Source organism: Rhipicephalus sanguineus, chromosome 4, assembly GCF_013339695.2.
Source record: "Rhipicephalus sanguineus isolate Rsan-2018 chromosome 4, BIME_Rsan_1.4, whole genome shotgun sequence".
In the NCBI taxonomy this organism is placed as follows: Eukaryota; Metazoa; Arthropoda; class Arachnida; order Ixodida; family Ixodidae; genus Rhipicephalus; species Rhipicephalus sanguineus.
The window spans coordinates 118,336,986-118,361,015 of record NC_051179.1 but is presented as its reverse complement, the minus strand read 5'-3'; the positions used below and the strand labels follow the sequence as shown (position 1 = coordinate 118,361,015).

Sequence of the window (24,030 nt, the reverse complement as noted above, 5' to 3'; positions counted from 1 at the left end):
TTGCATCTGCTTTGCTGTGCATATCCTTGTATCTCTTGAAGCAGTGTTGGCAGATGTGGTTCCCCTCTTGAATTGAGCGCGCATCCTGCTTCAAGACCCTCCGCAAAAGGGAGACTCCGATATCTTCCACAGAACGAAAATTGCGCTGCAGCGGAATTTTCTTCTTGTGCACCATGAGGTAGTCCGTACAAAACCTCAGTCATGGCTATAACGCCTACCCATAGCCACCTTCAGAGCGAAGGACAGTGATCGCACCAAAGTGAACCACAATTTGGATGCTTAACTTCTATCTCAGGTGGTGTTTGGTTGACTGGCACAGCCGTGCTCGTTGCTGTCGTCTGCTCAGGCGGGCGTCTCTCGCGCCGCCTTTGCACCTGCCAGCGTAAAGCATGCTACTCCGTTTACACGAAGGCGTGTAGCGCGGGACACTCGATCCGCCACACGATCCGCATGGTGCGCACCCAGAGACCGGGCGGGAAAGCGACGAGCGGTGAAAAAATGTATCGTGTAACCAACGCAATCGACACCCCAGCATTTTCTCGTGCAAAGCGACAAAGCCTGACAAACCATATGTGGCTGCTGTGCTTAGGTTTCACTGCGGTACTCGTCGTTCACCACTCTCGCCATTTGCGATTTCTCACATTCTTACAATGCATGATCGACTCAGCTACACAAATTTCGCGTTTAGCTTCGTTGCTTTTATATTAGCGCATTTACTAAAAAGAATTATCCAGAGGAATGATAATGTCCGTGCTGCCCGTCGACGAGGAAATAAGCGGTGTCGCAAATGCATTTAATTGGAACGATCTTTTTCTTTACAAAACAGTTCCCACTTTCCGGCAATAGATCATTACTGTTGTTTAGCGAAGCTCAAAGAAGGAAAAAGACGTGTTACTGTATTTTCCTGTTATTAGAGATGTCCTTTACGCAGTAGCCACCACGCTCTGGAAACACAATGCTTGACATTTTCTGCTTTTGTTCTAATAAAAATGATGCAACATGTTTTTTAATAATATCATCCTGCAGTCCTTTGAGAACATTTTGGGCGACTTTGAACAAAATTGAGACTGGCTTTTTTTTTATTATAGACTTTTGAATCGAGGAGTAATTTTGTCTTTTTGGTGTTTTGAGCATGAAAATTTACTACTTTGAAAATTATTATAGGAATACAAATGCGGAGGTTCAGTATTCACATAAAGGCCTATGATACTGCAAATATGAACAAGCTAAGATGTTCACAGAAGTAGCCATAGCGTCCCAAATTTGACTGATTTTCAAAAAGAAAGCGTTTTTCGTGAATTTTTAAAAACACATAATTTGTTCATAATTTCATGAAATGATAAGAGCTGTTTCCCCATTACTTCTGCTTCAGCTACAAAGCAAGATATTTGCAATATATAAGTTCAGTAGCTGCCAGCATCGTTCCGAATTTACCAAAACGCACTTTCCGTAAAATGGTCGTCGTCACCCGGCGACGCTTGCAGAATTTCCCTGTGTTGAAAAATTCTTTGTTTGAAAACAATCTGCGATTTCGTGCTGTGCAGTCATATGTGAACAGCATACAAAATACAGGAAAATCGGAAACATCAAGTATACACCGTTTTTTGATCTTTCGTGAAATCGACCAAGGTGGTCTGACAGTAAAAACCAGCGTCTATTCCGCTCCGGGAGCTCGTAGTTCTTACATACCGCTGACGCACCGATTTAGTAGAAAAATACTTTAAAAAAATACTGTGCAGTCGCCACGGCCTCTACGAAGTGCGCCGTACGCCCTCTGATTGCTCATTATGCAGCATTGCTCTGGAAGCCACTGCCGTTCTACCAGGTGACAAGCGTTAGATGCCAGCTGGTGTAGCTACGCCATGTTGTTGACCAGAAGGTAACTGTCGATGTATTGTTCGTATAAACGCTTTTCAATTATGCATTGGAGTCAGCGAAAACTGTCCAAAGTTGTCGGGTATCTCAGAGCATATATTTCACGACCTGCTTCAGGGCATACAGCTTAACCGCCGTGCATGACTTTAGTCGCTCTGAACACCATGAAAATGTATGGCTTGTGGAAGGAATGAACTGGCATAAAGCAGGGCTAAAGCGAGTGGACAAGCGCTCTTACATATACGGAGAACAGTGCCTTAAAAACTAGCAGCAAAAAGCAAGAAGACGACAGCATGAGCGCTTACTGACAAACGAAAGCGTACTGAAGAAACACTTATTATATAACAACTGAAGGACCACTTATTATATAACAACTGAAGGACCACATGTTAAAAAAACGCAGTTGATCCCTCCGTCGTAGGAATCGGCATATGACGAGAGTAAAACGTGTCTTTACAGATGTAACTGAATGTTTACTGTACCTTGATATAAGAAAGCTTCCACAATGTCTGTTGGTGTTTGGAAGCTATAGCACCGTTTAACGTTGGATGCATCCACGTTGACGCTTGGTGGCACATCATCCCGAAGAGTAACGGCCATGATCAATGAATAAACGAGCCTTTGTGGTAGCTGTGGCAGTTAATGGTGAGGGCGTAATCGCAGAAAGCGGTGTGACAGCAAGAGCGTCGCCAATTTGACGCAGAACTTCGGCTAATGTCGCCATGCCGCCGCATGCTAGGGCCCGCTCACTCTAGCGGCAAGCCTACCGCAACGGCGCGGTGCCGCAGAACGTCCGCCGTCGCAGCCCGCGCGAGATCTGTCCAGCTTGCACGGCAAGCTTCGCCGGCGAGCCTGCGAAAAACATGGCCGCACTTCCAAAAGTGGTTGTCGTTTATACCTCGAATCTATCAAGTGGCCGCTGTGTGCTCTGTAGCTTGTAAGCTCCGAACTGATACTTCCAGTTGCTTTAGGTTCATGTCCTTAAGCATCGGCAGCAAAGTATTCATGCCCATTCGGCGCTGTTTTTGAGAGCCGTAGTCAAATAATCGATGCTGTAGGCTTAGCGAGTCGAGATGGGCGCTTCCGAATGCTCGGAGGACATAGATAACGCGTTTGTTAGTTGTTTCTCATCCTCCATAACTGGCGCCAGCTGGACCTGGCTCCAGCTTGGGGACACTTTATTTGGCTTTACACGACGCTTTCTTTAATGCCGGGCAGACTAAAACGCTCTATGGACTGCTGGAACCATGCCTGGCAACGACACGAACGACATCCGCAGTTCAAGCGTGAAAAACGCGGAGCAGAAAGCAAGCAGCTCGAAGCGTCCCGCGGCAGACGCACACAACGCGGAAAGCCGAAAGCAGACGACGCGGCATGGCAACCACCCCTCCGTCGCTGATTGGCTACGGCGCTCTCCGGCAGCCGGAGAACGGCGCGAAAATGGGTCTCGGACCTATTCTTCGAACGGCAAAGAACGGCTGTTTGAATCGCAATTTAAATACTGTTTTGGCATGAGGCAGTATAACTGCGGAAAACGTCAGTAAAGTGTTCGTTATGCAGAGGAATGCACTAACAGCGATTGCTGACGTGCCTTACAGAAAGCATTTTCAACCACTCTCTACAGACTATCAGATCATGCGCTATGACAACATGCACCATAATCTTACTGTACAACCATTCAAGTCACGGAGTGAACACTGCATACTAATATTATCTCCACTCAATGGCATCACGACCAGTATTCACTACGACCCTACACGACAATGCGAGTACTGCTCTGTGCCTCACTCCCGTACTAAGTTGAAAACTCTAAAATATACCTTGGATTCTTTCTAAACAAGTTTACCTTCCCTCACATATATCCGTGAATATTCTTATAATTATCTGCGGAACATATTTCGTTAACTATACATTTCCCCGCCATTAATTTCTCCATTACTTGCTTGAATATATGCTGCTATAACATTGTATTTCTTGCACTTTGGAAGCATTGTCTGGTGCGGCAGTCATCCCTTTTACAGTGTATAACAATGCTTTGCAACAACTCCTTGAGGTTCATATGGCCCTGTGCAAATTCACATAAAATTACAGAATCTAGGCGCTGTTGTCGCTCTGCCTATTACCTTCGAAAAGGTACTCACGCGAATATATCTCTCCATAGTAGGCGTGGCAATTCCAAGCTTGTTGAAGAGCTTTAAGGAAAAGCGGCGCTGGATCTTCCACAGTGGTCCATTTACCACAAGAAGGCCTGCGAAAACAATTCACGCTTGAGATGTAGCTCAACGTGGCACTGAATGTGGCATTGTAGTAGTATACAAGAGACCAATGGCAATGGCCGTGCAGGGATCATTCGAAGTTGTACGCATCAAAATATGCAGTTGATCTCGCATTATACAGCCGAGACATTCTAACGCTTTAGATGTTTCTAATGCGCAGGTGCACTTCACTACAGTAATTTATTCGCAAAGTTAAAGTCTGTTAGTAATTAGGCACGCTAATAATTATGCAATGCATGGATGGAAACAACAAAAACGCAATGAATGAAACAAGCACTTTCGCGTTCATCACTACATACTGCGCATCACGTAATGAAATTTCCTATTGTGGCATCTGGGAGATATATGCACGAATGCCACCGCTTTCCCGATACCGGCGCACATCACCATGCTAAAAGTTAATGCTTACCCTACAGCAGACATAAATATGTCTTTAATTTCAGAATTATATAAAAACCACGAAAATTTGACGAGATTTATTCATTCTTGTTTTTAACCTAAAGTTCAACTGTACAAAAAGACAGGTTAACTTCTAAAACACTAAGTGTAGTAAGTAAACGACTTAGTTTTAGAACGAGCGATAACGGAAAGCGGTCGTTGGCGTGTCGAGAACGTTATTTTGTGCTTTAACGAGTTTGCTATGCATACATCAGATTTCCGCAGTACCGTTACAAATGTGCAGTCCGTGTGAAGACCCTTGTCAGGCAGAAAGCGCAGACATCATCAGCGAGCCAATGACCACAACTGTTTCTCTTACATTTGGGTGATTGGGCTGATTGTATAATTCCATATTAATCGACCCCTGTTACTCCACAGGGCCACGAAGAAGTGGATTCTGTCTTTTCCAGACGGAGAAACACAGTAAGAAATTTCTCGGAATCCCCGTATGTTGAAGAAGCGCAGGCATTGGTAACGGGAAGCTAAAGACCGCAGCGTCTTGTGCTCTGTCATTATAACCCTCCCACGCCTCGTGAAATTTTAGTGGAAATTTTAGGACGGTTAAGTGCGAAAGCAACTTGTTTTATTCTGGCCTGGACAGCACGCTATTGTTTAAAGGGTTGAACGGAATCGTTCAGGAGAAATAGGATTGTCTGGTTTGCGGAGGTTTATTTGCACGGGAAGCATATTAAACCTTCATTGGACGACCAGAAAATGGCAATAAATAAATTGCGCTGGCCTAGGATGTCAAATGCTCGCGTCGGATATTTATATGCAGACCAGGTGCGCATAATTACTACGCGCGATGTTTTTAACGCAGTTCTTAGCGCTATACGCCCGGCTTTATACCGCAGTGAAGTTTTTATAGTTTTAAAGGTAATGATGTTAGCCAAACGACAACGAGACGTCATAAACGCCATAAGCATATTTAGAACAGACTCGTGCCAACTCGTCCACGTTTCCCCACTGCTAAAAAAATGACGTGTCTGCCTGGTTCCGTTACTTGTGGTAAGCTTCAACATCTTCCTAACCTTATGTCATATGTCTTAATCGCGATAGCTACATGAGCCCCCGTTCACGGACACCTCACGCATAGACATACCTTGCGAATGCTCATTAACATTAAAAGGGAACTCTGGTGGGCGGTTGAGTAGGGCCTCCTGTGAGAGAGCCTCCTTCGCTGAACCGAAGTCGCATAAGAACACCACGTATTTGCTTCCAACGTGGAACCTGCGCAAAGGGATTGTCATGCGCGCCACAAGAAATGTACAGCACTGCAAGAAACATTACTGCATAGCCTATAACTCAACTTAAGGTGAAACAAATACCTCGACCTCGGTATCTTACCTTAGCATCAACGACCTAGATGCAATCCTAGAAACAACCTGCATCACCTGCTAAGGCCTAGAAACAAATTTAGAAGAAACCAGATTAGTCTTCAGAATCGTCCAGTTCAGCTGTTTCGGGCGGTGCGTGATTTAGTGCAAGCTTCGGCCATTTTTTTTATACATTAGAAACTTTCTGTTAAAATTCTTGGACAGTCACGCTCCTGTCGTTCTCGCATTCGAACTCTGTGTCGAGGCGTAAATACTTGGCCGCAACTACAATTGCATTGATGCCACTGATTCACAATAACTAGTTAATTAACTTTCTTACTATTCTCATTATCGCGGTCGTTGCAAAGCTGCAATTCGTGACAATTTGTGGCGCAGCCTTTTTTTATCAATCGCGAGAGTTTCCGTAATTTATGATATTTTTTCTACGAAATTTAAGCGCGATGTCGAAACTTACCGTGCCCGGCGCACAGGAAACACAACGTCTGTGCTATGCTGAGAAAACAGCGCAAAGCAGGTGAGGACGAAAGAACGCAGTACACTGGACGGGCGCTGTACTTACAACTGTAATTTTACCGACAATCTCTGCTTTTCACAGCGTACAACACCCCCCTTCTTTTCCAGTCAAAAGTGCTGCGTCAAAAAGCATCAAAAAAGCAATGTACTACATCGTCACGGAAAGCTAGCACGTGTATTGCATTAACGACTCGCGTGCGCAACTTCCACGTTCATGTAAAAGGCAAACAAGTGAAAACAGATACCGACAGACTTTAACGAAGATATAACAAGTAGAGGAAAATGAATGATGAATACTGGCATAGTGGGTACTTTCGTACCTCTCAAGATTATGACGATTTAAGCGTATTGGGTGGCCTGCAACTGCACTTGTAGTGGTCACCCAAAGAGAGTTTACGACGTTCTTTAACGATAGAAATGCCGCTCTTCCAGCTTTCGCTGTGACTGTGCTGCGTGTTCCGCACCGTCCAGGCGTTTTAACAGCTAAGTTATTTAAGCTGTCAGTAACTTGTGCTCGGTCGTAAAAAACTACCATCATCATGAACCGGCACACACTTTCTTCGTCCTCTTCGCAGTGAAGCTGTTTTAGCTATCGGTAACTGGTGCGCCGTCGTGCAAAACTCCTCAGGTGGGTAGCCGCCACAGGAATTGGACAAGCCGCACCACCTAGTACAGCAGGTGCGAGCATTAATCGAAAACACTGCTCGGTGAAGTGTAGCACGTCAAAACACGTGAAACGGAGAGAGATAAAGAAAGAGATAGAAATAAAGAAAAAGAGAAGATAGAAAGAGAGAGGAAGCAATAGAGATAAAGAGAAACAGAAAAATAGAGAGAAATAAGAGAAATAAAGAGAATAACGATAGAGGGAGAGAGAAAGACAGAAAAAGAAATAGCAAGAGATAAAGAGAAACAGACAGGGAAAACGCATAGAAAAAAGACAAAGAGAAAAAAGAAAGAGAGAGAGAAAAGAGAGAGAGAAAGCGACAGAAAGGAAGAGAAACACAGAGAAATAAAGGAATTAGAGACATAAAGAGATAGGAAAACACACAGAGAGAGAGAGAGAAACAGATAGGAAGACATAGCTAAAAATAGAGAGTAAGAGAGAAAGATAAATAAAGAGCCTCTTTATTTTTCTAGAATGATAATGAAATCGGTAGAGAGAAAAATAAAGAAATAGAAAGAAACAGACACTAAAAAGAGGCACAAGACACAGAGAGTAGGAGAACGAAAGAAATTGCAAAATAAAGAGAAACAAGGAAGGAGCTACGCTCTTCCTTCAGACTTGCCACCACTAATGCGAAGCACCCATAATTTTTTTATAAAGCATCTTTATTTTACGTGCACTGACAATAGGATGCTGGGTGACGCAGAGACGGCCCTGTTGGGCGGCTATAGAACTTGATTTTTCCTTGCTATCGACCTATCTCAACTTTGCAGCGAGACTTTTCATGCATGAGTACCCAATGTTCCTGGTTTTTCTGCAACTAATTTTTCTGCTTATCTGGCCGCAGACCAAACAGGTTGACAGGACAAGGATTTTGTGAAAAAATGTGTACGTTTATATTTGGAGCTACAATATAACGATGCGAAAGAACATTAACGCTAGAATGACACTGGCAATTGGAGAAATTCTATAAGTCGGTGCAGGCGCATGGCTTGGCCCATTATTGTGGAGAATCACGTTACCTCAGCCTACTCGAGTGAATTAATTGCTGATAAGCCTCTGAAAAGACAAGGTGAGAACACTTTCCGGAAAATTACGCGTTGCATTGAACATTCCGCGGCAACGCACCTTGAATACTACTGTAGACTAGTGACCAGCTGTACATCGTTCATCAAATAATGTCCCTGAATACACCAAATTTAAAGCCTCCCCTTTTGCCTGGTGAACCGAAATAGATGCTCACATGCCGGCCTCTCACTACTCCGTCACAAAAACGTAGTCTTCATATTTTCGTTTTCATGCCATGAACTTCCCCATATAGCGTTCGACCGGAGGGATAACCTTGGATCCATTCTATTAAATTGTGATTAATTCCCAGTTGTGCCCATTTTCTGATTAACAGCGAGTGAACTATTCTGCCAAAGGCAAGCAGCCCACGTGGGTTGCCACCCCAAGCCGCCCACTCGTTTTCTTTGAGTCAGGTGAGACCCTAACTACGACCTCGATGTCACGCGCATCATCGTGTCACACTCTATAGATTCCACCATTTCTAATTTACCAATCATGAGACCACTGACAGTCATCGCACTCAATGTAAAGGGCAGTGCGGAGTAATATTGTAAACGTACCCAAAGACACCCCCGTACTTGTTCTTCAGAGCTTCAATGCAGTGATGATTTTTCGGCATAAATGGCAAGTAGCCAACCACTGGCACGCCGAAAGGACCTGGCGGGAGGCCTCTTCGCAGACATCTCCTCAGCACGACCCAAAGGTACTGCACAAGGAGTGACACAGCTGCCACTACCAAGCCTGCGATAGTGCATTCGCAGAGGCCGCCTTGCATGCTGCTTCCTAGGTATCTTTCGCCTGTCGCTTTGTGGCAGTACTTTGTATGGTGGCTCGGCTACAACAGAGTAAAGCTGTAAGAGAAGGACATGTAATCAGGAAGTGGACGATGCCATTGCACTCACAATAAGCCTACCATTACCACGTCAAGTATACTAACATACTCGCTCCAGACAGACACTTGTTTTGTGTGACATCCGCCAGCAACTGCTTATTTTAATAGGGGCAACAGCGAGTTCTCTTCACCGCACGGGCAGTTTATCAAATTTGATGTATAGTCTGGTGTCCAGCGGCCGGTGTTGAGCGGCCGGCGCCGAGTATCCAACACACCCATCCGTTCCAACCACGGTGTGGTTCCAACTAAGGGGGCTATCTTGATAGAGATAAGGCTACTTAGAAACAACAGTGCTTCGTTGGGAATATCTTATCCTGCAACCCGAACCAGTCAAACTAGTGCAACAACGACTATCGCTTGGCCTGCCCTGGCTGGCTCCATCGAGATATCCATGCAAAAGGAACCGCTCCGGAAACAGCAGGGGCTGGAACTGTGCAAAGCATTTTGGCAAAGGGCGTAAACGCCCTTCGAAATATTTACAGTGGGATTTATAACTCGGGGTTCCTTCGAGTGTATATGCATCGACAGCAAAATATGCTTCGAACTGCAGCTCTCTCCGCCTCGTGTACCACCGACGGCGGCGCCGCAAAGGGCGCTCCGGTGACGCAAGTACGGGGATTCAACTTTTGTCGTCTGCTAGGTTCGGGCTAGAACAGCTGCAATTGCATTAGACTTTTCTCCCGTAGCATGGCGGTCCCCGATTACTAGCTGTATTTTCTTGTGTTAGTTCTATAGATGGCTGCCAGCATTACAGGATGTTAAAAAACGTTTACGTTTATTGTATCTTGTACATACCCGCAGCCATCGTTGTCAGGATCATACCCTCGAGTAAGTGTGCAAGGCGGCTAGGTGGTGTTCAAATATCTTACGTGCAAGAGCGAACGTCCCGCCAAGCGAGTTAACGAGAGTCTACGCGGCTTCGGAAACGAAGTGCGGCCAATCTTAGGTGCTATTCGCAAAGCTTAGCGTTGCACAAGCAGCACTTGTGTTGAACGAAAATTCGCACTTCGCTCCTAAATGTAGACATACGGACCTGCGCATGCAAAACTTTTGTGGACAAAGTAAAATTGATAAGCTCACCGACAAGTGGTTTATCGCAGCCAATTAGCGTGGATTTGGCGATAAAACTTGTTACACGTACTATCGGCGCCAAATGAAACACGAGCAGTGGTGCGCGTGGTGCCGTGTGCGCTCTCATGCGGTGAAATATTGAGCTACAATGGAGACACGGAAGCCGAAGCCGCCGCAGTCACAAATATTGTCGACATTCTTGTCGTCTGCTAGACCATGGCGTTTGCGATCAGAGGTGCTTCGGTGTTGGATGCACCGGCGAATTGATCGAATTTCATTAGTCCGCAAATATTACCAGAGGCCGCTCTTAGGAAATCTCAATGCGGCAATTAGGTCTTTGTATGAAGCACTTCGATTCTCCCATTTGTCCGGAGTACTTGTCTCCTCCCGTCAAACTGGGAATTGTAGTCTATTTTTGGTAATCAATGATGTAATTAATCTTTCTACACATAATAAGATGCCCACCACCACGGGAAATGTAATGATGACCGCTAACGTACACCAACCTCTAAGTCTAAAAGAGTATTATCATTTTATCCTGCCAGTTTTAACACACGACGCAGAAACCTGCACACTAACAATGAAATTCGAGCAGGGCTGGCCAAAGATATGTTGAAATTTTATCGCGATACAATACAAGATACTCGGGCAACAAGTATTCGTGATGCAGATACAAGATACTACCTCAATTATTAAATCCGATTTGATACCATCAAAATGTGTCTTAAGATACATTCGATACATTCTCATATTTGTTAATATAGATCTATATAATGTAGCAGCAAACGCGTATGAAGAGAAATATTTGCTTTAAGATTTATTAACTGCAATCATTTTAGTTTCATTTGAAGGAAATGTTTGTTAGTGACACAAAGATTATTATTGAGGCTGCTTTGACAGCTTAACATGAGAGTTCTTTATACGAAGCGCTGTCACGGGTTTTTGCTCGTCGCTTTAGTAAGCGGTCGCGTTTTAGCGGGTAGCGATCTAACTACAAGAGCTTCAATGAGAACCCTCCAAACAACTGCCCGAATACAGGTACGGAGTTTTACCTTTTCCGTAAGCGTTCTAGAGTTTTAGCAATACTGGATCACCGGGCAGCTGTAGAGCGGCACCAAAGCTGGTAGCGGCATCTTCTGTGACACATCATGTGTATATGTAGATGACGTAAAACTGCAATGACTTCCGTTATTTCTGGCCTGCTAGCGTAAAGCGTTCGTTAGCGACATATTCAGCAACGTGCAATCTTTTTACAAATTTTCTCCTACGAGAGAACATGTGCAGCCCAGAAAATTCTCAGACGTATTGCATAGTTGCACAAAGCGTCGCAGGCAATTGCCTCTATTCACACAGTTGACACTTATAGCTCCAATTACCTAGTGATTACTAAGTGTAAATATAATTAGGGAAGCCTGCAAAAGGGAAATGTATATAAGTAAAATAGGAAGGGCGTTCCTTATCGAACAACCGCAGTGAATAAGTATAGAAATACCATACAGGCCGCACCCTTAACAGACATAACGATTAAGCATGAAGTATCGTCAACTCATCTGTTAAGGTTTAGTAAGAAAATTCAGTGACTATGCAAAATAGCCTAAAACGACTCGTTGGGATGCTCATGGGAAAAACGGAGGATTTGGTAGAGCAATGTTTCTCGAAAACCTTTCGTTGCATATATAGGATGGCTCCTAATAATTTCTCTTATTACAATAATGCAAACTAAATTTTGCTCTTTCACTAAGTAGTAAGCAGACTTTTTGTTACACTTCAGGAACGTCCCGATTATAATGTATTCATCCTCAACAACGCCTCGGCATAGCAGCAAACTGAAGTGAAATGTAAATATGTAAACAGTAGTTGAAGTGACGCAGACAGCTAGCTAAAGGTAAGAATAAAGCCGGGAGCTTATTTTGGTAGCACGTTGCAAACTACACATAGCAGCCAGAAAAAAAAAATACAGAGACCTAGGTGATGCATGGGATGCACAAGATACGAACAGCTAAGGAAGCACGTATTTTGCTCACAATCAATTTAGGCTATTAAGAACCCTTTGAATAAAGATAGCATGAATCAAAACATAAGGTACGCCAAGATATATTCTGTTAGGTAAATGCCTGTTCTATTAGATCTAGCCTCGCTACCGGTGGTGCTATACATTTAGAATCTTATTTGCGTATAAGTCAGTCTCATAGCGTGTAAGTCCAACTTCAATCCACGAGATCCTTTAAATCATTGGTGTGTGAAAGCTACGAAGCACAAACAAAGCCCATTCTTAGTTTCTTCAGACATCGTAAAGAAGCACCACGCAAGAGAAACTTTAATATCCATACTACAGCGGCATCAGAGTTTGTTCAATAGACGCCGCGCTATCTGAAGTATACACAGTAGTTAAAAGCGACTGTCATGGCACTGACACAGCTTAAAAGACAGAAAAATGAGAAAAAAAAGGTCAACTGGGCGTAGGCGTTCGCGCGCTTGCATTTTTCGAGATGAAGCGAGTGCCACCACGTGACTCGCCTCGCCTGATAGGGACGTGCAGACCTCATCGCTTGCCTCCCTGAATGGCTCTGGCGGAAAGATAAAAGAATTTCACTGCTTTCAGTTTTATTCGGGTAGCTTGGTGAAGCAGTATCTGCTTGAGAAGCGCAGTTCAGCCAATGTATGTTGTTTCACACGGTGGTGTTGCGATCGATGTAACTTGTATCTTGAGATACACGACACATTCTTTGGTGTATCGGAAATACAGATACTGATGCACACCTTGCGATACGTATCGCGATATAGATGCTAGGTACACTAAGAACATCTAAGATAGTATCTAAGATACATGTATCTTCGATGCTGCCCAGCATTCAACTCGAGAAGCCCTGGACCGCCCAGCGTGCGGTGGTACTAAAATTAGTTGGCGTAACTGTAGGAGATAGGATAACAGCAGGGTGCCTCAGAGAACGAAGTGTGGTAGCCCATATTATAGTAGATAATAATAAGAAAAAAATGGACCTGGACAGGTCACGTCGTAAAGTGATAGACAACATACGGTCTTATTAGAACCTCGGAATAGATATGAACAGGTGGGAAGTGCGGCCATGAACAGGAACGGGTTGGGTGGAACGACAAAATTAAGAAATTTCGAGACATAAGATAATATCAGCTCACGCAGGACAGGGTGGGCTGGCGATTAGCGAGAGAGACATATCCTGCAGTGAATAAATTAAAAAAACAGACTGATTTTTTGGCTCTTGGGCGTGGACGTGCGCTGACAGTCTCTCTGATTGTGTACGTTCAAGGTGCAACTAAAGTTTGTCCATCTGACCGATACTGTCTAAATATGTAAACAGAAGATGCATCGCACGCCTCTGTTGCGTGAGGCAGGCTAAGGGATCCAAGACACAGTCAAATGTTAAACTTTTTCTACGACAAGTAATACTCACTCAATCACGTTCTTTCCGTGCAAAACACCATATTAACATGAAATTTTCGTAGTTAGTTGAAGAAAGATCCAGACAACGCATTTATTCCAGAAAGGTCATATGCTACCAAATTTTATAAGAAAGCCCCTGGCAATAAATATAGCTCCAGGCTGTACCCAGGCCTTCGACTGTATTAGCAGTTATGATGATCACACTGATGTGAAATTAACAAAGCTTCAAACGCATGCTGCCAGGGGCATCCCATTGCAGTTAAATGAATTGCAATGCTGTTAATTAACACTTTTTGGCTGTTTCACTCGAACCTGTCTTATGCATCGCGATCATGGAGGTTAGAACCGCATAGCCAAAGTACAACGTGTAAGCAAAAAACATGCTTACGTGAACGTAAATCTGGGCGAGTTTGTAAGAATGCATCATAGAGCAGGTAGCGCAAAAAAACACGCTGACACAAGCCAGGAATTTAAACACGAGACGAGCGCTACAACGCTCGTCTCGTTTTTATGTTCCTGGCTTGTGTCAACGTATTTTTTGCGCTACCTGCTCTATGAAGCAAAAAACAGAGAGAGGCACTCCGTTTGCTCAGCAGTCATTGATGCTTTCAGAAGAAGCTAAGCCGGCATGACGAAATGCGTGTTTTATAACGAAATACATAAATATCGTACCCACCTGCAAAGTGCAGAACAGCTGGCGAATTCGGCGTCCTACTGCATTTGCCACTTCCGCCACAATGACCGTGAACAACAACGCTCCGAGGTGAACAACCCGGCACGGAAGCGATAAGAACGCTATCATTTTGCTGCTTACATAAGGCTCGGGTAGATGGCAGTCTTAGGCGATGTTTACTGTACCCCTTAGCTGTTCCGTTTCGCTTTATTCAAGCATTCATACTGCGTTCTTAACGTCACAGTACACACGAGAATCCGAAAGTATTAGCACTGACCCTCGGTACTGAACACCGCTGCAAAAGCTCCAGAGATCGCAACACTTCCAAAAGAAGTTTGATTGCTTGGCATGCGCATTCATCTTACCTGCTGCCACAGTTATGTGGTTCTGAGACATTCAGCTCTCACGTTAATGGCAAGTTCCTATGGACAATTAGCGCCCTGATTTCATCACTGGCGTTCTTATCCCGACTTGGCTAACCCAAAGTGTTTTAAAGACCACACGTTTCCCTCTACAATTACCGTTGGACCACCTTCGGTACTGATACCAACTTCGAGAATGGCAGTTTCTCGCTCGTGCCTCACCCGTGTTTCCCGTTTTCGTAGTCTTTTTTTTTTCTTATTTTCACTTTTAGTTTTCCAGTGACCTAAGGACACCATTACTAATATTTGAGCCAGTTCATTGACACTTTCAAAAATAACTGAGTATATGCGTCAAAAGTCGCTCCTGATCAACGATCTCTACAATTTCAAATAAACTTTACTGTGTCGTCTATGGATAAATAATTCACTTTGCTTACCTCTGCTCGCTCTTGGCTCAAAATAAGAAGATTTTGAGGCTTGTTCATGACTCCAAAAGAGGATGATGATGATGACGATGATAATTGGAGGCTGAGCCCTTTGTATCGGGCGGGCAAGACTAATTTGCCCTAGCCAGAGAATGTAAATGTTTTTAAAAATTAAAAAAATGCAACACTCCACAAGCGCACACCAACAATCGACCGTAACAGTTCATAGCTAGTCTGCACGCCTTGGATTTTCGACCACGTGATTCTCTTCTGCTGCGTCGCGCGCCACCACTGCACGAGCCTTGGTTTGGCGGTGCGGACTGCCGCATAGTTCGCTGCACCAGCTGCTCCATCGCCTGCATGTGGCCCAGTGTCATACTTGAACTGGTATAGCGCATTACGGAGAAGAAGCGGCGGAGCAGACCGACACAAGACGACAGAGCGCTAACTTCCAACTGAGCTTTATTGTCAAAATGCATCAAATATGTAGACTTACGCAAGCATACAAAGACACCCTAACGCAACGCCAAGATTTGACTCACCATCGCACTGTCACACACCACGGATTCATAGACGGTTTCCCTGATTAGGGAAGGCCACTTCATGTACAGATAAAGCCAACGAAGGGGCGCTGATACATGTGATGCCAGTTCCCGCTATGCAATTCGCTTCTATTATATCTCGAGTGATTTGTGACGGGGGCTTTTTTACCACTTCACATTGATCAAACGTAGGGGAACATCCACAATCGCGGCAGGGAATTCCAATGTGGCCCTGGATTGATTTGTGATCATTATAATGGTGCTCTTTTAGCCTTTCATTAAGGCAGCGCCCCGTTTGGCCGATATACCTCTTACCACATGAGAGTGGTATCGAGTAAACAACGCCCACTTCACACGGCACAAACCGAATTTCGTGCTTGGTTGAGCAAGCAGTGGCGCGTGATTTGAGGGGACTGACTGTTTTGCAAAGCCGCTGTAACTTATCCGGCGCCGAAAAGACCACTTTCACGCTAACTTTCTCCCCTATCTTTTTTAGTCGGTGAATATAACGACCCGAAAAGGCCCGTAGTTTTACCCTACGTGCCTGAAATTTCCCACCGAATAAAAAGATAGGGGAGAAAGTTAGCGTGAAAGTGGTGTTTTTGGCGCCGGATAAGTTACAGCGGCTTGCAAAGCAGCCAATCCCCTCAAATCACGCGCCACTGCTTGCTCAACCAAGCACAAAACTCGGTTTGTGCCATGTGAAGCGGTGGTTGTTTACTCGATACCACTCTCATGTGGTAAGAGGTATATCGGCCAAATGGGGCGCTGCCTTAATGAAAGGCTAAAAGAGCACCATTACAATGTTCACAAATCAATCCAGGGCCAGATTGGAATTCACTGCCGCGATTGTGGATGTTCCCCCATGTTTGATCAATGTGAAGTGGTAAAAAAGAACCCGTTACAAATCACTCGAGAAATAAGAGAAGCGCACTGCATAGCAAGAGCTGGCATCACATGTATCAGCGCCCATTCGTTGGCTCTATCTGAACATGAAGTGGCCTTCCTTAATCAGCGAAACCGTCCACGAATCCGTGGTGTGTGACGGTGCGACGGTGTGTCCAATCTTGGCGTTGCGTTAGGGTGTTTTTGTATGCTTCCGGAAGTCTACATATTTGATGCATTTTGACAATAAAGCTCAGCTGGAAGTTAGCGCTCTGTCCTCTTCTGTCGGCGTGCTCGGCCGTTTCGTCTTCCCCGTAATGCGCTATACCAGTTCAAGTGCGACGAACCAACTAGCCCAATCTTCAACACTTGTTTCCAGTGTCACCTGTGCACGCAAACCCCAGTGCCTTGGGAAGAGTGGTGCCCTCTCGTTGGCATGGGCACAAACACGTATAGTGGAGCACAAGCTGGGGGATAGTCTCTTCTTCCTGCTCGCCCACCCGGCACAAAGCCCTCGTGCCGTCGGTAGTGTCGACATCTTGGCAGCGGTACACGAGTGTTCGTAGTGCCCCAGCTCGCGTTTCGAACAGCAGGCCACTCCCCCCATTGTTGTAGTACATCCGCTCCCTTTCTATTATGTTCTTGTGGTTGCGGTACACCGTCAGGGTTTATTTGGAACACATTGCCTTCCGCCACTGCTCGTTCTCTTCCTCGCGCACCTGTTCTTGAACGGCACGGGCCCATTCGCACTGCTTGCTTGCGTTCACGGGTTTCGCGAAGAAACCGAACTTTCGGCGCAGAATGTGCACCAGCGCAGCCCACTGGGTCCTCATTCCAGTCAGGCTAATGTACCCGAACAAGCGCCTTGCCCACCTGCTGTCGTTCGTTAGACGTAAGCGGCCCTCGTACGTTAGCTTGCTCCTGACTTCTCGAGCCTCATACGACGACCACCCAACGTCTTCTTGAATTAAATGGCCTCGATGGCAACTCGTCCGCGGCAGCCCAGGGCCAGTTGACCAGCCTCTCGCTGCCCTCGTTCCAGTTATTGGCTGGTTCCTGGTTAGGAGAGAGTACAGCATTGACAAACGAGAGGCATGGGATATGTAGTACGCACTTCCACATTTCTCGAACCAGCAGGAAGCGGTTGCAGCCCCAGAGAGTTCGTTTGCGCATCACGTTCGGCGCTTTGCGTGATGTTTGCCGGATGTTTTCTTCGTTTATGTCCAAAATATGGCTCCATGTGCTCATTTGTACACCGACGTACCTCTAATCTTGCTTCCATGGAATCTACCCACTATCAGGCAGTGGCACCACTGCAGATGTGTTGGTGTCGTTGCATTAGAGTGGGCAGATTCCGATGCCTGAAAGTGGGCCCGCGAACACCAGCACCGCTGATTTCTTCGCATTGAAGCTGAGTCCAAGTTTGCTCAGGTGATTTGCCGATATTGAAACGAGGTATATTGCAGGTCACCCAGATTGTCAGCCATCAGATCAATATCATCTGCTTATGCCAAGTCCGAAACCCTCCAGGGCACTGGTGTTCCGCCATATGACTAAGTAAAAATCCGCCTCCATCTGCCAGCAGCATCCTCTCGAGGCGGGCTGTATAGCATATATACAGCAGCGGCAACAGCGGGCATCCCTCTTTGAGACCTCGCTTCACCATCACTGGTTCGGCTTGGGCTTCGGCAAAGCAAGTAACCACTGTATTGTCCATTTACAGTCGCCGCACCAGGCTGACCCATGTCTTCGGCGTTCCAATTTGCGTCATACAGTGAAACGAAGGGCCATGCGCGGTATGCTATCATAGGCCTTGGCGATGTCGAAAAAACAAGTGTTTACCCAGGCAGCACGCCGCCATTGGACCGATCTTGGCCCATCGTCGGCAAATGACGGCTGCAATATTGGCCCCACGTCGGCAAATCACGCTCGCGCTACTTTCACCCGCATCGGCCCGACGTCGGCTAGCCGCCGTTGGGCCGATGTGGGCTTGCCGGCTTCGGGCCGATGCGGGCTTGCCGGCTGCGGGCCGACGTGGGCTAGCCAGCGTCGGTCCGAGACGGGCCTGCCGTTATTCAGCCGATGATGGCAAGCCGTCATTGGGCCTATGTATGCTAGCCGATGCTGGCGTGGTGTCGGCCCCGCCGACGTCGGGTAGCCGCCGGCGTGACCGTTTACACCCGTTATTATGTTTTAGCAGTGGTGGCTTACCGTGCGTTAAGTACGGTAGTAGTGTACCGTCGTGGTCTGCACGTAGCTAGTTTATATGGGGACACCAGCGGTAGTTGCTCGGTGCGTAAAGTAACTTGATCAGACAGGCTGACACATGTGTTATAAAGTAAAATGACTGCGTGCCGACCACGGCAGTTCGGTATTACTGTGGTTACTGTACCGTAAGTCAGCAGCGCTAAAATAGACTATTCGCGGCCCAACGGCATTCATCGACTACGATTGGGGCCATATTCGAAAAATGCTTCCTAATTAGAACGACTGCTCCACTGATGTCTTAGTGTGCGATTAAGCCGCACAATTCTGTCGAACCGTGAAAGTCCGAGAACGAAAGTCAATATTGTCTCTAACACAACTAAATTGATGAAAGGCCTGCTGCACCAACTACGCATGCGTCTGAGAAATTAAGGAGCGACGCATTTGCAAGGTGATAAACACAAATTTATTCACAGATATGAACACACGCCAGCAGTTCCGGAATAATTATGCCATAAAGAAATATCTAAACATCTACAGATACCGTAGCCAACATCTGAAACAACCCCACAGCCACCGTATTCCTCAAAAGAAAGCAGGACAGTCCTAATCGAGAATGGGGTGAGGCGCAAAATCATAGGCGTGAGCAGGGTTCCCCTTCAGAGGGGGGGAGGAGCGGCGAAGGTTCATCGCGGCGCCCCCCCCCCCGCCTTCCCTATTAAGTCAATGTGTTTGGCAGACCTTGCGCCCACCTCTTAGGTGACTACGCGAGCCGGCCACCCCCCTGCCCCACTGTGCGCACGCCTATGCGAAGAGTTACAATCTCTTCAACGTTATGCGCGGCACATTCACTATAAATATTGAAAGAACTAGAACGGGCAAAAATAGGAATAAGGCTTAACGAAGAATATCTTAGCTACTTGCGTTTTGCGGACGATATCGCGCTTTTCAGTAATGACGGTGCCGAATCACGAAAAAAATTCTGGAGATGTAAACGAAGGCAGCATTAAAGTAGGATTAAAAACGGACCCAAAGAAAAGAAGGATAATGTTAGGCGGCTTGCCGAAAAAGCAAGATTAAGAGTGGCAACTAGACTAGAAGATTGTGTATACGCGTGAGCTAATTACGATCAGAGGAGCACTTCCCCACCCCCCACGTTTATTAAATTCACCAAGGAACGGTAGGCATTCGCAACACATGACTGACAATTAAATTAGCGTTATCCTCTAAGCGAAAATTGCAATTTTTTCAGTGATAACTTAAGGGACAAAAAGATGGATAGACTGCTGCACGCGACGCGAAAAGCATTGCGAGCGGTACCACAAGATCCCATGAACTCTACATCTAAACAAGATAGACACGCACACATTCCTAATCTAAAAGTAAGATTGTAACAGAAAGGAATCGTGCATAAAAACCACTCACGTGTGCCCGTTGGATCACTAAAAACACGAGCGAATAAAAAATGCAAGCGCACCATATCAGAATACACAAAACACGATGGCCAATAGAAAATACGCGATAAGAAGAGAACAAAAATCTGATGACACGTAACAGTAGTGAACACGAGGCCTTATATGAGGTGAGCGAGCTCAACATGGAAGCAGGGGGCCACTGGTTTGTCGCTGCGGTGATCACTGCCGAAAACAATGCCGGAATCCTGCCGCGTATCCGTCTCGTGATTTTGACTTTCCACCACACATGTCCACACACCACACTTCTTGAAGAATTCTGCTGGTCGGAGTGAAAAAAACCTGCTCCCGCAGCTACGATTGTCCCTCCGTCGGGACGGCCACCCCCCGCCTGGTCAAGCGAGTTTCGCGACAATGACGCTGAACGAGGGGAAGGGAGGGGGGGGAGGGTTAGAGGTTGAAGAAGACGAAAAAAAAATTCGAATTCTCCCTTCTCGAAAGCACGGCTCAGCCTACCACAATGGTGTGCGATCCCCCCAGCATGTCTATGGGCATGCAGTTTGAGAAAGGCGTTCGTCGAATTTTCAATGCATCACTTGTTGCCACATGTCGCTACATGAAAACTTTGCGTACACCACGTTGGAGCCGCATTTTTCATCGTATTTCACGTGCCATAATAATAATTTTATGCGACTGTTTCTGAAAGCACGTGCGAAGCAATCGTTGAGCGAGACTTTTACTTGAAAAAGATATTTTTACTTGAAAAAGAAATAGATAGAAAAAAAAATGGACGGCAACGAAGTGCAAATGCGAACAGACAAACACGTGGCAAACACGTGTTTGTCAGTTCGTTAAAGATGGTCAGCGGGCTAGTTGATTTGGAAACATTCAAACGACAAAACGTGTCTTCACTTCGGCTGGTCTTTCTTGCACCATACCTATTTTTCTCAAGTAATGAACCAACTAGCTACGCAACACGCCTTGCTGAGCTTTTTACAATTTTCATAAAGTAAAATTATGTGACATTACTGAAACAAATGCGCTTGTTACGCTTGACCCAAACACGCGCGTGAGTAAATATGTGTAAACACAGAGATCGGAAACTTTCCGTGTGGTATATGAGCGCTCGCGCCACACATTCAGCGGCTGAAAGGATATAGCGCTATAAATATAATGACAAGCTCGATTTATGCGCAGAATTAGTATTCACATAAAGCTTCTTCCGCTAAAAGCATTCGTGCGGGAATGTTTGGGTGAATTTTGATGCTGGACACATTAGTGAATTCGGCCGACCAGTGGCAAAAACATTTATAAAACAGTACTTCGAATTCGGCCCATGAAGATAATGGTATGTGTTATAACGTTTCAACATTTTTGATAGCGTTGAACAACTGGTCAACAAAGTGGCCATCTATTTTGAGTCAGTTATTCTTCTAAAGACCACCTTTTTTTGGTAGAAAAGTGATTGTGCTAGTGATAGGTGTTAGTCATTGTCATAGCAGAAACTAATAAGAGAATGCAAGCTATTCAGTCGGCGATACTTCGCGCCCCGAGTCGTACGTGCGGCATGAGCACGGTACAATATTTGAACTTTGTTATTTGTGCTAGTACAGCAATCCATGTAGCGGCATTCTGCAGCTTAAGCTACAAATATTCAAGCGCCTAATGCTCCATTGCATTACGATTGTATCCTAGGCGGGCGAGCTGCCGGGCTTCTTCGGTGGGCTGAAGGTAGAGCGCAACGTCGAGGTTAGTCTCGTCAGTGACGGCCGGCAACAGGGCGTCCAGCGTCGTTGAGGGGCTTCCGTGAACTAGTTTGAACGGCGTCATATGTGCGCCGTTTCTTACACTGCCGTGTTAACTTCATGTTATGTGCGGAAGATATTATGGCGTCTCATGTCATGTGTTCGACGTACAGTACATTGCCAGCATGTCGGCGACTGTTTGATTTAGCCTCTCGGTGAGGCCATTCGACTGCGGGTGATGTCCGTCGGTGACTTGTGTGGCTCTATTTCAAGATGGTTTGCGTTAGCTCTGCCGTAAAAGCCGTACCTCTGTCGGTGACGAGGACTTTTGCATCGCCGCGACGCAGGAGGACGTTCTCAACAGGGCATGTATAACTGTCTGAAGGGAGACAAGAAAGTTCCAACATCGTCGATAAGCCATCGGCTCCGCCGATGTCAGCTGAAGCACGGCAGAATGACGGCATGCTCGGCCCAATGTTGCCGGTGAAAACCATCGGCTCGGCCGATGTCGGCGAAAGTACGGCAGAACGGCGGCTAACTCGGCCCAATGTTGCCGGTGAAAGCTATCGGCTAAGCCGATATCGGTGGAAGAGCAGCAAAGCGCCGGCAAACTCGGCCCAATGTTGCCGGTGAAAGAAATCGGCTAAGCCGATATCGGCGGAAACAGGGCAGAACGCCGGAAAACTCGGCCCAATGTTGCCGGTGAAAGCCCAACATCGGCTGAAAGGCGGCAAAATCGGCCCTGTTATTGCCGAGGTAAGTCAGCGGCTCCGCTGATATCGGCGCCAGACTGGCAATGCTGGCCCGAGGTGGGGCCGCGCGTAGCCGCCGTAAAACCAATATCGGCCCGACGTTGTGTGCTGCCTGGGTAGCCCTCTACTCTCCTTGCGTGCTATCTCGATAGCATATGTGAGCACAAATACATTGCCCTCGAGGCGCCGTCTGCTGGGGAAACCAATCTGTAGCTCTCTAAATTTGCCGTCGTGTCTGCCCAGCCACTTATTCATATGTCTTCCAGATTTGTGCGAAAGTGTGCCTTCCAGATTTGTGCGAAACCATCGCATATCGCAGCCGTTCACGAGCTAGCTGCTGTTTTTTTTTTCATCTTCGTTCTGAGATGACTTCCCAATGCTTCGTGCGCTCTTCAGGCAACGAAGGAACCGTGACAATGCTGGGAACAAGGTAACACTGATTTTACTCCAATATATTGGTTACCCTAACGAAGAAAATGTAAAAAAAGTACCGACTCGAACTTACATCGTCAACAAGGTCGGCTCTGCGCTTTGGTTCGGAAATGGCGGGCGCGCGCAAAAGCGTCTTCAAGCTCTGTTCTTACACCCCCCCCCCCCCCCCGCGCGATTCAGTTGCTCGCCTACAACATAAGCTAGATTTGCAGAGGAGAATTTCGATATACGCGTTTTTAAACACGCGGATGTCGTACACGGGCGAGAGAACACGATTGATCAACATTTGGTTGTCGGGGTTGCAGATCGACCAAAGCGATGATTTACGTATATAAACGTGTGTAAGCGATGACTTAGGCTGAGAAGCACATGTGTTAAGAAACAGTGCCACAGACGCTGCTGCGCGTGTGCGCGAAGAAGAGAATCAGTGGCGCCACGTCAGACTCGACTGGCTGTTCGCAGTAGTGCACGGTAATGCAACGCCGCTGTGAGACGCGAAAGCAAAGAGCGCAATATTGTAAGAAGACATATCAAGGAACGTACACGTATATCTTTCAGGAAGACCAGGACGACAATACTGAACCCGCGCGCTAAATTACATCGCCAACGCAATATAAACAAGCATGGTGTGTAGTAAAAGAGCATTGCGCGGGCCGCTCTCTTTGTAACGCGCGATCACTCTTGTGGTTTGTTTTGCAGTGCACCGCTCACTCACACAACCATGTCTTGCTTCTTTCCAAAAACTATGAAATATGCCATTGCGAAGGGTGTAGAGACTCCTATGACTAAATGAATTAGCCGCGGAAAGCAACACAGGGTTGCAAAGGTAGCGCGAAAAACGTTGTTTCGATATCTGACGCCTGTCTGTAATCGCAGTGGGAAACAGAATGGAGATGTATTGCAGTGCAAGGTTATCGACGAAGTTTGACAGTCACATTAAAAAGTTTGACAGACACAGTTTGACAGCAACGAACACTTTTCTTGATAGCCTACCTCAGACCAGAAGCGCACGTCCCTACAGAGCGGTTCGGCTGCCCAGGCA

The 24,030-nt window shown here is 46.2% G+C and overlaps 1 protein-coding gene across 1 annotated transcript in view; it reads right to left on the bottom strand.

Moving 5' to 3' along the window:
- LOC119390617 (cytochrome P450 2J6) overlaps nucleotides 1-8,956 on the bottom strand; it is a 29,611-nt gene extending 20,655 nt beyond the window's left edge. Inside the window, exons 1-3 of the mRNA XM_037658220.2 lie at nucleotides 8,732-8,956; nucleotides 5,692-5,819; nucleotides 4,017-4,123 (exon numbers count right to left, since the gene is read on the bottom strand). Coding sequence (XP_037514148.1) covers nucleotides 4,017-4,123; nucleotides 5,692-5,819; nucleotides 8,732-8,946 — 450 coding nt within the window. The 5' untranslated portion in view covers nucleotides 8,947-8,956. The remainder of the gene's footprint in view (nucleotides 1-4,016; nucleotides 4,124-5,691; nucleotides 5,820-8,731) is intronic.
- Between the last annotated feature and the right edge of the window lie 15,074 nt (nucleotides 8,957-24,030).